The sequence below is a fragment of the Aptenodytes forsteri genome, unplaced genomic scaffold (assembly GCF_000699145.1).
Source record: "Aptenodytes forsteri isolate BGI_AS27 unplaced genomic scaffold, ASM69914v1 Scaffold172, whole genome shotgun sequence".
Lineage (NCBI taxonomy): Eukaryota > Metazoa > Chordata > Aves > Sphenisciformes > Spheniscidae > Aptenodytes > Aptenodytes forsteri.
Genome location: NW_008795018.1, coordinates 12,608,099 through 12,620,696, shown reverse-complemented (window position 1 = coordinate 12,620,696; position 12,598 = coordinate 12,608,099). Strand labels below are relative to the sequence as shown.

The 12,598-nt window shown below is 40.7% G+C and overlaps 1 protein-coding gene across 1 annotated transcript in view; it reads left to right on the top strand.

Moving 5' to 3' along the window:
- The window catches only part of ITGA8 (integrin subunit alpha 8), a 122,790-nt gene extending 117,586 nt beyond the window's left edge, over nt 1-5,204 (top strand). The window contains exons 29-30 of the mRNA XM_009275732.1: nt 3,210-3,332; nt 4,608-5,204. Coding sequence (XP_009274007.1) covers nt 3,210-3,332; nt 4,608-4,694 — 210 coding nt within the window. The 3' untranslated portion in view covers nt 4,695-5,204. The remainder of the gene's footprint in view (nt 1-3,209; nt 3,333-4,607) is intronic.
- The last annotated feature ends 7,394 nt before the right edge of the window (nt 5,205-12,598 follow it).

Here is a 12,598-nt window from a genome sequence, read left to right as displayed (position 1 = left end):
ATGATCCTTTTCCCCCTGTGAGACAGCTGAACTCCAACTGCCGCCAGGAGGCCTGGTGCCATGTAAACCTCCGCATGATCAAAAAAGCCAAAATTCCTCCGATGGCACCAGCCCCTGAGCCACGTGTTGATCAGGTGTGTTTTCCTGTTCCTTTCAGTATCCTTCCCTGCCACTGTAGGGATTGAGGAAAACACTACCTGTGCTCCCGATCCTTCAACCAGTCGCCCCAGTGCCCTGAAGTCCCTTTTGATCGCTTCTGGACTTCTGTCTGCAACCTCAACGCTGCCAGTCTGTATAACCAATAGTGGGTAGTAGTCAGAAGGCCAAGTGTAAAACAGAAACTGTAGGGAAGCTCAAACCTTACATAAGTAAGGTATATACACTGTATGTTGATAGTTTCAGATCCTTTTCAAATAATAATTTAAAAAAATATAACTTCTTGCTTGTGATACCGCAGCCTTTGCCAGCAGAGGAAGCGCACAGTGTGGATGAGTTGGGTTTTTTTAATCAGTCTCACTTTTTGCTGTCTTGGGGCCCATTGAATTTTCGCCAGCACTTCCCAGCTCTTGTGCTATATGTGATAAGGTCTTCAAGGCTTGCCTCAGGGCAGCATTCATGAAGATTTTCAAGCAGTAGAAGGGAGATGCTTGCTTTCTTGGACAGCTGAGCTCATTGCTTGCTACAGGCTTCGTACAGCCCATCATGTCTGCATCCCTCCTGATTTCCCTGGCCAGATAAGCCTTTTACTTGAATTCATCTTTTTCCTTAACTGGCTTTTCTCTGGGAGGAATCTCTGCAGACAGTTCAGATGACCTTTATCTCATTTTCTCTGCCCTTGCATTTTAATGCCAGATACAGTACCACTCTGAGACACAAGGAGAGCCATTCAAAAACATTTTGTCCTTACTAAATGAGCACTGCTCTTGCTGAATCTAATGATACAGAGAGCCTATGAAGTTTTGCAGTGGTTAAGAAGCAACACAAAGAGAAGGCTGGGGAAGGGAATGCCCTGCAGTGGCATAGTTGATCACTTGATCACACCAGCAAGAGATCTGTTGGGATCCAGGGGTGGGATTTCCTGGGTTTTTTTTACTAATTATGTTTGCCTTGAAATAATTTTTTCTTGCTTTAATTGGCTAACATATTTATTCTTTGTATATGCTATCTTTTTGAAGTCTTTTAGAGTAATAACTATTTACAGCTGCACTAGAGAAGTATATTAGCTGAATGTGTTTGTTAGACCAACGATGGTATGGCCAGCACTGCAAGCACTTAATCTTCAGGGTACAGGTCAATGTTAAAGTTCTAACCCCAGAAGGACTGGGCAGTGTCTCGGAATTTTCTGTGTAATCCTCAGTGTAAGCTTTGGTAGAAGGCAAGTGGTATCCCACATAGAAAATTTGTCCCTATTTTCAACTATGGTCTGTGTCCCATAACAGTGAGGGATACTACAAAAAATACATGCATCAGTAGACCTCACCAGAATGCCATCTTTCTAAGTGCTGTGTCAGAGTAGGGAACAGTTGGCTGCACAGATGAAGTAAGTGGAAAGGACTGTTCCAAAGTGTCTTCCAATTAAGCGTGACAGTAGCTGGGAGACAGATCTGCTGGTGCTTGCAGAATGAAAAGTCCAGAAAAGTATGCAGAACGTGAGGAAGCGTGAGAGAGAAAAAGGGGGGGTTGGACTAGATGACCTTTAAAGGTCCCTTCCAACCCAACCTATTCTATGATTCTATGTTGCAGAAAGGCTGAAATTTGCCATCTTCAAGGAGAAAAGTGAGAGACAAAGAAATAGAATTAATTTTGAACTGGACTACGGAGTTGTGTCCAGTCTTCAAATTTAGGATGCTGTTCCATGAATGAACAAATTAGCGTTGTGCTAAATTTCAGGTGCATCAACCAGTGAGTTAATAGCAAAAAAACAAGTAGAAAGAGAATTTGCAATGAGTGCAGATCAGGGACTGGGCAATAGCCAAGAAACTTATTAAGAAGAGTGTATTTCCTAGCTGTACCTTGAGCACTGAAGAGGAAGATCATTTGAGAGTTTGTGTAATCAGTTTGCTTTGCAAACCGATTTCATTGTGTCATGAAGAAAATAACTTCCATCTGTCACATACTTATTCTGTTTAACGGAGACTAGGAGTAAATGAGAGAGGTCCAACAGAAAACCCCAGAGAGAAATAACTTCCTAGGCTAACCATAAAGAGGAAAGTTTGACCGAATAAACTAAAATTGAAGGGACATAATTGTGGCTGAGGAGCTAAGGAAAGCTCAAACTCATTCCTTCCCACTTGGGAGCAGCAGGGAGAGAGCAAATATTCAATGAGATTAACGAGGAGCTTTCCAAGCGGAGTCTGAGAGCGTAGAATAAATTTGGTACAAGGTATGGAAGGGACAGTGAGGAGGAGGTTACTTATGTGGATGGCCCCAGAAGGAGAAATACAGAAGGGTTATTATTACTCTTTGTCAAGATGAAGGTCTAAAGAGAGCATTTTGCCAAGTCAATTAAAACCTTTGATAACTCATGTTATACACACCTGCTGCTTTCTACAGCCTCAGACAATGAAAGAGAGCATTTCATGCTTATTTCCCACTTAGGTAATAGTCTGTATGCTTGGCTTCTTTTAAGGAGCATAACATCATACCGTGCGTTAGGCTTTATCACATGGACAATGCATTCTGCTTGAGTTTCATATTTGGACTGCTTAGCTGAAATGTAAGTCATAGGAAAAAATGTATACTGGTGTGTCAGCAGAAATTAAAATAAGAATAATGTAGCTGGTATCTGTTGTGGTTTGAATTAAGAGTTTGGGCTGAAGTCAACCATTGTTTCAGAGTAATTCAGCGTAAGTCAGTTATACTGGCGTAGGCTGTACCAGCATACAGGTGAGTAGAACTTTGCTCCCTGAATCTCCTTGAAGCATCTGCACAGAAGGGTATTTTTTGCTACTGTGTATTAAGTGAAAATGATTCGTATGTCTGATATGACAAGACTTTTGTATATGTGCAAATCCCATTTCTAGTAATTATCATGAACAAGTGGAAAGGAACTTGCAGTAAATTAAGCCAACATGGGACAATTCCAAGCAATGTGTACTTCTAATCTGCAAAATGCTATTGAAGTGAATGCTTATAACCTCTGTATTCTACTGTCAGATTTGCTTTACTTGTTTAATTTTTGTTCATTTAATGTATTCTTTTTATTTCAGATCAGAACATCTGTCATTTGGTCCACTCCAAATGTCTCCTTTGTAATCCCTTTATGGGTTATAATACTAGCAATACTTCTTGGACTACTGGTACTAGCTATGTTGACCCTAGCTTTATGGAAGGTATGTTGCATCTTTACTGTTACTGTTGCCTTAAAAAAAGCCTGAAAGATACTGGAAGATACTAACAGATAAGAGAAAGAGCGGCTGGAATTTTGTGTTCGTTAACAGTTTGGAGCAAAAGCAACAATACACATATGTCTTTTTTGTTTTGGCATTTCTGACATGCTAGTGTCACTGACCTTTATGCAAGGATCTTGTTTTCAAAGTCCTCCTTTATTATTAAAGTCTGGTTATAAATGGGCATACAGAGTTTGGCTCTGTTTCCCAAGACCTATGATCCTCTTTTTCAGGATGTTTAGGTTCAAAAAGAAGTGACTCTAACTTTGTTTTCTCTGAATACTTCAGGAATTTCCAGTTTTTGTCAGCATGTAACAACACTCTCAGCTTTGAGAATTAATTTTTAGAAGATTTCCTTTTTTATTTGTATGTCATATCTTCTGTCTTTAAAGTTTTCTAGTTCTGTGTTGGTTGTTACACTCCCTTCACAAATTTTAAGACAAGTTACTGGAAACTGCTATATTGCAGGGAGCCAACATAGCTTTCGGCCATCCTCTCAGCTCCCATTAAAAAAAAAAAAAAAAAAATTCTTAAGTTAGGATACGGCTCATCTGCCTTTAGCTGCCTAAAGGTTATGGGTTAGGTGTCCAGCCTATGCTAACTTTCCAGATTCGCCTAGTCAGTTAACAACAACAGCAAAAAGCTATGTGTAAAACATGGGAGGATGAGAGGAATTACCTTTTGGTGGTACTCTCCTTTGACCTCTTGTGAAGCCTACATCACTTTCAACCTTTCAACCAAAAGAGTAACTTTTAGGCAGTTGAACTTAGGTGAGAGGAATCTCATCTTTAGGGATCTTTAGTCTAGGTCAGAACACTGTCCTGTGCACATTTCCCAACACATATTCCACCTCTGTTGTTATTACTATCTGTCAATCTAAATATCTTTTCCGAATGCATGTCTTGCTGAACTGAAATTAGCGGTTTTCTCATTAGAGTCAGTCAGTATCAGCATTCAGACCGACTTTACATCTCCTGCAAAGACAGCTTTCATTTGAATTTTTAAAGCTATACTTTGGAACTCAATGCCTTGCACCGAAAACTTTAATTTTTCATAGGGAGCAATTTGAATAGAAACAAAAAAGCTTTACAGTCTATCAGCCTGCCATAGATTGTACCTGACTTTTCAAGTTGACTGAGTGAAGAATCAAACTGCAGCTGAATCTTCCTGTGGTTGTCTTACCATGATGCCTTTGCTTCTGTTGATTGTTTTCTGCAGTGTGGCTTCTTTGACAGAGCTAGACCTCCTCCAGATGACATGGCTGACAGGGAACAACTGACAAATAACAAGACTACTGATGCATAGAGGAAGAGAGTGACAGTTCAAGTCAGAATCCTGCCTGAGACTAGAAACACGATGAGGATTAAATGAAGGATTCCTTCCACCAGTCTTCCTTTGTACCTGCAAGTGACATGGTGTCGTAATCTGATCTATGCAACATTCTGAGAACATGCCATGTGATGGCCATCCTTGCCAAAGAAAGCAGCTTTATCATTGCCTTACAAACGTACTCACCACTGAACAGAATGTTTATCCCATATTCCAGTCAGTCTACATTTCAGCAGATGCTTTTGAACACGTGTGGTATACTGAGAACACCTGCATTGCTGTATTGTCTAGAAGATGGACCATGACAAAATTTCTGAACGCTACTGTATCATGCAGAATACCTTTGACACCTCCCTAAGAATAAGAACTTTTATGACATTATGGCTCAGGGAGACAAGCAATATATCAGTACTGCGAAAGTACTTCTGAAAAACAAAGGTAGTCTATAAAGAACTTTATAGATGGGGCACAATTATTTATTTTTCCACCTTTTCAGGATAAGTATCTGATATAATCATCAGCTTAGATTTTGAGAGAAGAAAGTAAAAAAAATAGAAATCATGTACTTACCTTGCATGTAAATAGAAAAGTAAACCCATTGTACACACAGAACACATCTTTCTTGGCTACAAGGTGTTTTGCAAAGCAGAAGATTTATGCAACATTTTACAAGACAAGACATGTGATAAACAAGTACATGTTGTATCTCTTTCAACTCAGAGCTGGCAGTGTCACACCCAGATAACTAAATCCATGCACAGTATAGAGCAGGGGATGAGTTGTTACCTTCTCATTGCATTGCTGATGGCTGACACAGCTGTATAGCTGACACAGGATACAGTCATTTGTGAAACACTGATTTAAATTATCATCACAGCCAAACTGGTGATATTGAGAAGGCTTGAGGGTTTTGGGCTAGGATAAATTTTCTTTGCCATTGCCCTGTTACTTTGTTGAAATGGCCTCTGAAAATGGAATGGCTCCTGCCATTGTATCTTCTGTTTGTGTCATAGACCCTAACACTTTGTTCACCTAAAGAAATCTTTGCCTTTTTTTTATAATTTATTTTACAGACTACAAGATGGCAGTATATTTAAAGTGTTGATTTCAGCAAAGTTTAGGGCTGAATATAATTATTTCTTAAGCAAAGTCTTGCAGGGAAGGTAGGCAGGATTTGTATTTATGCAGAAAAATAGGATCCCAGCCAGCCAAGCATGAACAAAAAGAAGGAAAGATATTTTGAGGTAAAGAGTAAAAATATACATTTAGGACTTCTTTTTTTCTGGATCAAGGATTCTGAAGAAGAGAGGCTTCATTCTTTCTCTTCGATCAGCAAATGGTCCTTATCTCAGCAGGGCCTCTAAGCTCTGATCTACGCAAATTTGTGCCTGAAAGCTTGAGTCTTCCAGTGCTGCCTGTGAGTGTGAAATTAGCTATATTGTATGAACTTCAGGAGGGATTGTTCATTTCCTGAAACATACACCACACTTTCCTTCTCCTGAGCTCCATCTCAGCTTCTTAATTGGCAAATGGCCTCATCCGTTCTGACACTGCTTGGCTCCTTTTAGGTAACTGCCCTTCTGCTTCCTAAGACTTCAGGACAGGACTAGCCATGAGACATTGTCAGTCTGACAGGAGATTTTACAGTTTTACCATTTCTTGCACGCAGGCTGACCTGTGAAATCCAACCAGGAGCTAGGAAACCTGAGCAGGTTGTATTCCATCTTCGTATGTAAGGCAAATTTGCAAGAAGATCTTTATGGAGTCTTCAGCTTACCAGATGCAGTGTGCCCATGAGACTTAATGAGAGGAGGAGACGCATGCCTCAGAAAATGGAGGTGCTTCACCTCTGTCTTCTGAGGATGGGGAGGCCTAGCCACTTCTCGGTCCCCCAGAAAACCATTAACAGACCCTTTCCCCCAAATGGGTTTGAGCTGACCCTTTGTAGATTAGAGAGATCAGCTGATAAATACCACCACAAAGCAAGCCTGTCCCATATTTGCACACGTCTGTATCCCGTACATTCCAGGCAAAATCATCTTCCCATGACAAAGACAGTGAGCTCCTAGCTTTTGTAAATACTGAATTGTTGTGTGTAGCAGCTTGTGAAATAAGATCAGCTAGCTCATTACAGTCACATCACAGTTCACCGTAAGGAGACACGGAACATAGGACTTTTGTATGTGCAATACTTTATATTACTTATATACCTGAAGCATGTTTACACTGGCATTTGTGGTTGTTTTTTAAACTTTTGAATATACTGATTAATGATTACAATAAAGAAAAAAAAGAATAGGGAAAAAAAACTAAAACAAACACAGCTCTGTGCAGTATTTCTTGCAATGTGTTTTCAATCCTGCATTGCTCTGAGGATGGGACTAGGTGACCTAATAAGTTCTTTGCAGTTGTAACATCTATGGTTCACTTTTGAGCAATTACTCTCCATTTTAATAATGGGCAAAACATGTTCAGATACTAAATTTAAACCAAAAACAACCTCAGTGACTGCTGGGCCTGGCTGGAATCCATTGGCTGCAGCTGTGTAATGTCACTGGAAACCAAATTAGAGGCACATGATCTGACAAACAGTTACTTTGAGCAAAACTTTGTTTTATATTTCTACATCTTTGTAGATTAAACTTCCCCCGTGGAAATGTCTGGAGCCGTGTGCTGTCAAGGACTGTAGTCTTGGGTCCCAGCGTTCGTGGATAGCTTTGGCTGCAAATTGCAAACAGCTTTGCAAAGGAGATTTCTGGGTTTCAGTGCTTGCCAAGAGTGTTTATCCCCTGGGGAGATTGTGTCCTGGATGAGGACACTAGCAGGCAGTTGACATAATCTTTCCCCCCAGTATATTAGTAATGTGCTGCACGATAACCTCTGCCACATCCCTACATGACTGAACTTTTGTTTCAGTGATGTCAGACTTGTAATTACTAAATACAGCTTTCTGCCTTACGGTTCCAAATGTATGCAGTGAGCTGCTAATTGCTGAGAATACAGGAGTAGTCTGGAGAGCAGAAAAAACAGGAGGTTAAAGCCTTTTAAAACTGTTTATTGCTATGGCCACCACAGCGGTCTAGTAAACAGAGACATTAATCTTTTTTTTCACATGCTTCTTGCCGAGTTTGAGAAAGGCTGTCCAGCTATGTCATCCATGCAGCAAACTTTTTAAGAGCATCAAGTGTCAAGCGACATTTTCTGTTTTATGAAAATCTCAGAGTTTACATAACAAGGACCCGTACATTTGAATATGTTGTCACTTATGGATTTAATCTTTAAAGGTATGTAGCAAATACAATTTTCATTTAACCACCAGGTTGTTAACAAGAATTTTTTCTCGTCACCATTCTGTAACTCATTTACAATTTTTTCTGTCTGCTCCAACTTTTTTGCCCTGACAGCTTTTACAGGCTTCCCACATTAGACATCTCTTGAAAATGGCACTGATTTTCTCTACCTTTTAGCTGTGATTTTTTCATCCATTAGCAAGAAGGATCTTCTGGTAGGCGTGGCATACATTAACTAAAAAGCCTTTTGGGAACCGACACAACACCTAGAGATATGCAGGGGAAAGAAAGTCCCAACTGGCCATGGCCTATGGTATTCCACTACATTGTAGCAGACTTTTTTTTAATGAAATACCATCTGACACACTGACTTTAGGAATTGTTTATGAGTGTTTTATTTATGATTGTTGGCAAAGATCCATATTAAAATGTAGTGTAATGGTAGTGCCTCTTGACAATAAAAAGTCTTGAATTCAGCTTATGCAGGCACCATGATGTGACACAGCAGGAATGCTTTTAATATTGAAGGGCTGTTCTTGTTTTGCCCGTATGTTGTATTTGAGGGGCACTTAACTATTCAAGATGCTACCCTACTGTACACAGTGATTTTTAGAAAAGAAGAATGGAAGTAATTGTTCAACTCACTTTTCAGATGGTTTCATTTGTTTTCATCATGTTGCTTTACTTAATTGATGCACCACATTTCATTTGGTTGTGTATTGTTCTTTGTTTCAGTAATGGTTTGTAAAGCGGACTTCAGCAACTCTTTCCAAAACTGGACTGCATCAGGCAGTATTGCTTTTCCAGAAGCAAGCTCAGCATAACAGCAGCAGAGCAGAATTCAGGATGCTACGTAAAATGGTCAGTGCATTGCAGGGGCTAGCTTACTTTTCAGCAGTTTACCCAAATTCATATTCAGAGTCATATTAACAAAACATCAACCTTAGATTCCCCATTTCTCCTGTCAAGGAGGGCCAGGGTGTGCCCTCTTTTATCATCACTGTGAAGACCAAATACCAAGCAATCCTCACAGTGAAGCTGGGGAGGATTTTTATACCTTTTTATACATTTTATACCTGCGCAAGACAAATAAAAGGCAACCAAATCAAGTGTATGGCAAAAGCACAAACGTGTCTTCTGATGCTCTCCTGGTCATGAAGGTTAACATTTTCCCAGCAAAAACAATCTGCCCATTTATTATATTAGACCAGCAGCACCAGAAAATAATGTCTGAAGTTGCAAAAAATTTCCATGAATCTCATATCCTTTGTAGAAAATTTACATTTTTAAGTACATATAATAGCTCTTGGCTCTTCAAATAGCTTTACTGATTTTTTTTTTTGTTGGTTTTTCATATTTTAATAGCTTTTAGGAAAAGTTAGGTCAGCATAGTAAAAGCTGAAAAAGAAAATACATTTAAACTAACAGTGAAGTCTCACAGGCTTAGATCTGGACTTACCTTTTCCATTTTTAGGCACAGAAGAGGCATCAGGACATATCGCAGGTGCCTGCTGAGACTTCCAGGGGTGTTATGGCTTTGTTATAACAAACACTCCCATGCCAACTAATGTGAAAACCAGAAGATTTTATTTTTAAAGATCCAACAATCTATCATCCCCTGCTATATGTCCTGTATATGAGAACAGGCAGACCATGGGTAAATGGCACCATTAAACTAGACGGTAGGATGAGACATTCACAATTTGACTCAGTACACCAGAAAGAACCTTGCCTGTGGAGAAGGACAAAGACTGAATTTTTTCAGTGCCTAAAATTAGGAAAGATTTGGTTTTCTGGAGGAGAACATGACACCATGGAAGCCCTGCCCTTCAAGCATAATGGGTACAGGCATAAACACAAGGTGACTGGGCACAAGGGACTTAATATTAAGCAGTTACGGAGGCTGCAGGATACTACGTTAACTATAAATGACTTAGAGGGAAGGGCTAGGAGGATCTGGAGGAGAAATCAAACCTTTAAACACATAGATGTTACCACAGAGTAGATCAGGAACAATAAGAAGGTTGATTAGTAAGATGGATGGATTGGAAATAAAGCTCAGCTACAGCAGATGAGAAGTTGTGACCCCAGAAGATAACGAGACTAATGATCTACTACAGTGATTTTTTTTTTCACAATGACCAACTGATTCATTGCTCATGCAAAGTTTGAGGAAGACCATTTTCCTGGCAATTAGATAACGAAAGGAAAAAATATCTCTGCAGCTGTGACAGGACTATTGAGTTATCTGTGAATCCCTCTCATTCTTAAATGAAGGGCTGTATTCACTTCATTGACTTTGAGAGAAGGAAGGAGGTGGCAAAGACATGAGACTTGAATTTGTTCCAGCATCTGCTAAAAGCTTCTGGCTTCACTGCTGTTTCAAAGTGACTGTTTCAGTATTTGCTGAGGCTGTATGACATCTTTCACTGGAGTAGTACAGACTGTGTTATCCAAAGGTAGTAGAAAGTCATTTTTTTCAAACCAGTAAAAACTAAATCTTTTGTGGAAACTTTCTATCTATGCCTGGCTTACCCAGGAGACCTGAGGAGTAACGTGTGGTTTAAGTGGGACTTTTTATTTATTTTTTTTATTTATCAAGTATTGTTACATACATTAAGAAGCTTCTCTATATATGTAGATAGTTTCAGTCCTTATATACAGTTTTAAGTAGTTGAACTGAAGTAATTCTTTGCTAACAGATGAAGGAGGCACAACTAAATCAGCAATGGAATTGAAAAGTTAATTGATGTAGTGAAGATGACAGTGATCCTATTTAAGTTTGGCTGTAATGAATGTTTTGCTTGATATTTTAAAAGTTTACTATTTCTTTAATTATACATTTAATATATTATGGTACTAATGAAGCACTTAGACATCAGTAACAGTGATATTGGTGTTTAATGTGACAAGATACTTACTAACAGATACATGAGGCAGGAACACAGAGCGAGGGGGAAGGACCATGTTCTTCCCTCGGTTGGGCTGCTCCAACAGCAGCTGTGGCTGACTGCGAATGCTCCGTGTTCCGCAACAAACGCTTACCCTCACAAGAGGGGAAAATCCTGACACCGTAACAGTTCTCAGTCCTTCAGACATATTCCCTTTGCCTCGAAGATTTCTGGAGCATCTTGCTCTGCTCTGTTGGGTGCTGCTTGTTTAATATTATCTGCTCCATTGGCTCCTCCACACTCAACTGGTTTGGATCGCAGAGAATCAATGCCATCTCCTTTCCATCTGCTTCTTGTTTAAAAAGCTGAGGCTATCTCCTGTCTCATGAACATGTCTGCAACTTTTCAGTAATTCCCATATGATTGATGAGAACATATTCTGCTTGATTTGGGGGAAGGGGTGTTTAGTCTCACCCCACTTTTCTAATGTCCATATATACACAAAAAGCCACTCCTATGGTATCTATTACACATTATTTCGCTAAGCAACCAGCCAAGTCTTTGTTCTGTAATTTAGTAGAACAAAGTAAGCCTGAACTTGACCCTCCAGCCATTTTAAGCAAACAACATCTGTGTGAAGCCATTAGGTTTCCAATACATTAACTCACTGCAATGTCTTTAAGAGAAAATCATTCTTGCAAAACAGGTGTTGACTCTTCAGCGTCATCGCTGCAGTTGGTATGCTGTGTCAAGCATATACTGATCTTGTGTAGATCATGTTTAACTGGTTTTATTATCTCAAAAATGCTTTTTCTGGAGAGTGGAAATGAAGTGCAGGAAAAAATGTGAGTTGTCTTTTTCAAGTGGTCTCAGAAAGAGCTGGTGAGCTTTTAACTACCACACCCTCAATTAGCCCCTCAAAGGGACCTCCTAAGCAGGTCTGCAGGAGAAGGGGAGGTGGCAGCGAGGGGTGTGAGCACCACCGAGGAGGAGCGGTGCCCGGAAAGATGCAGATTGGCTCCAGTGCATGGCATTGCCCCAGACCTGGCACGGAGACGGGCTTCCTTGGCTGACGGAGGACTGAGGGCTCTGTGCTTCACCACCCTGTTTCCTCCCTGCACTCTCTTCCTCTATCTCAGTCCGTGTGCCCTCACTGCTTCCTGCAGGGGGGTTGCCTTCCCAGCCACCTCGCAGCTCCTCCCTGCGCTTCCAGCCATAAATCCTTCCAGCTTCCCCACACCGCATCAGCTCCCCAGCTCTCTCCCCCGACTCCTGACTTTCCTGGCCCTGTGATGTGATGGGGTCCCAGCTGGGTACCACAGGTCTCCCAAAGGCTGGTCTCACCCCATGGCTACACCCTACCTCCTCCCCAGGGAGGCTTGGGCAGATCCCAGTCCTGTCAGAGAGGGTACAGCAACCATGTAATTCTCTTGGGGCTGCTGAGTGGAGCAGCTTGCAATGGCCATGTCATCATAGATACCCGAGCGTGCATCGGGGACGGCATCCCCCAAATCACTCATATCCTGCTGTTTCACACACACATATGCCTTCTCGACAATAAACCATCTCTCTGGTCTTCTCTTGATGCTCCATGTAACGTCTCTTGCCCCATTTTTCTTTCTGGGCTCATCCCCCATGTCTCAGAACAACATCCCGGCCCATTCCTTGCAGACTGCCCCTCAAAACAACCTCTTCCAGT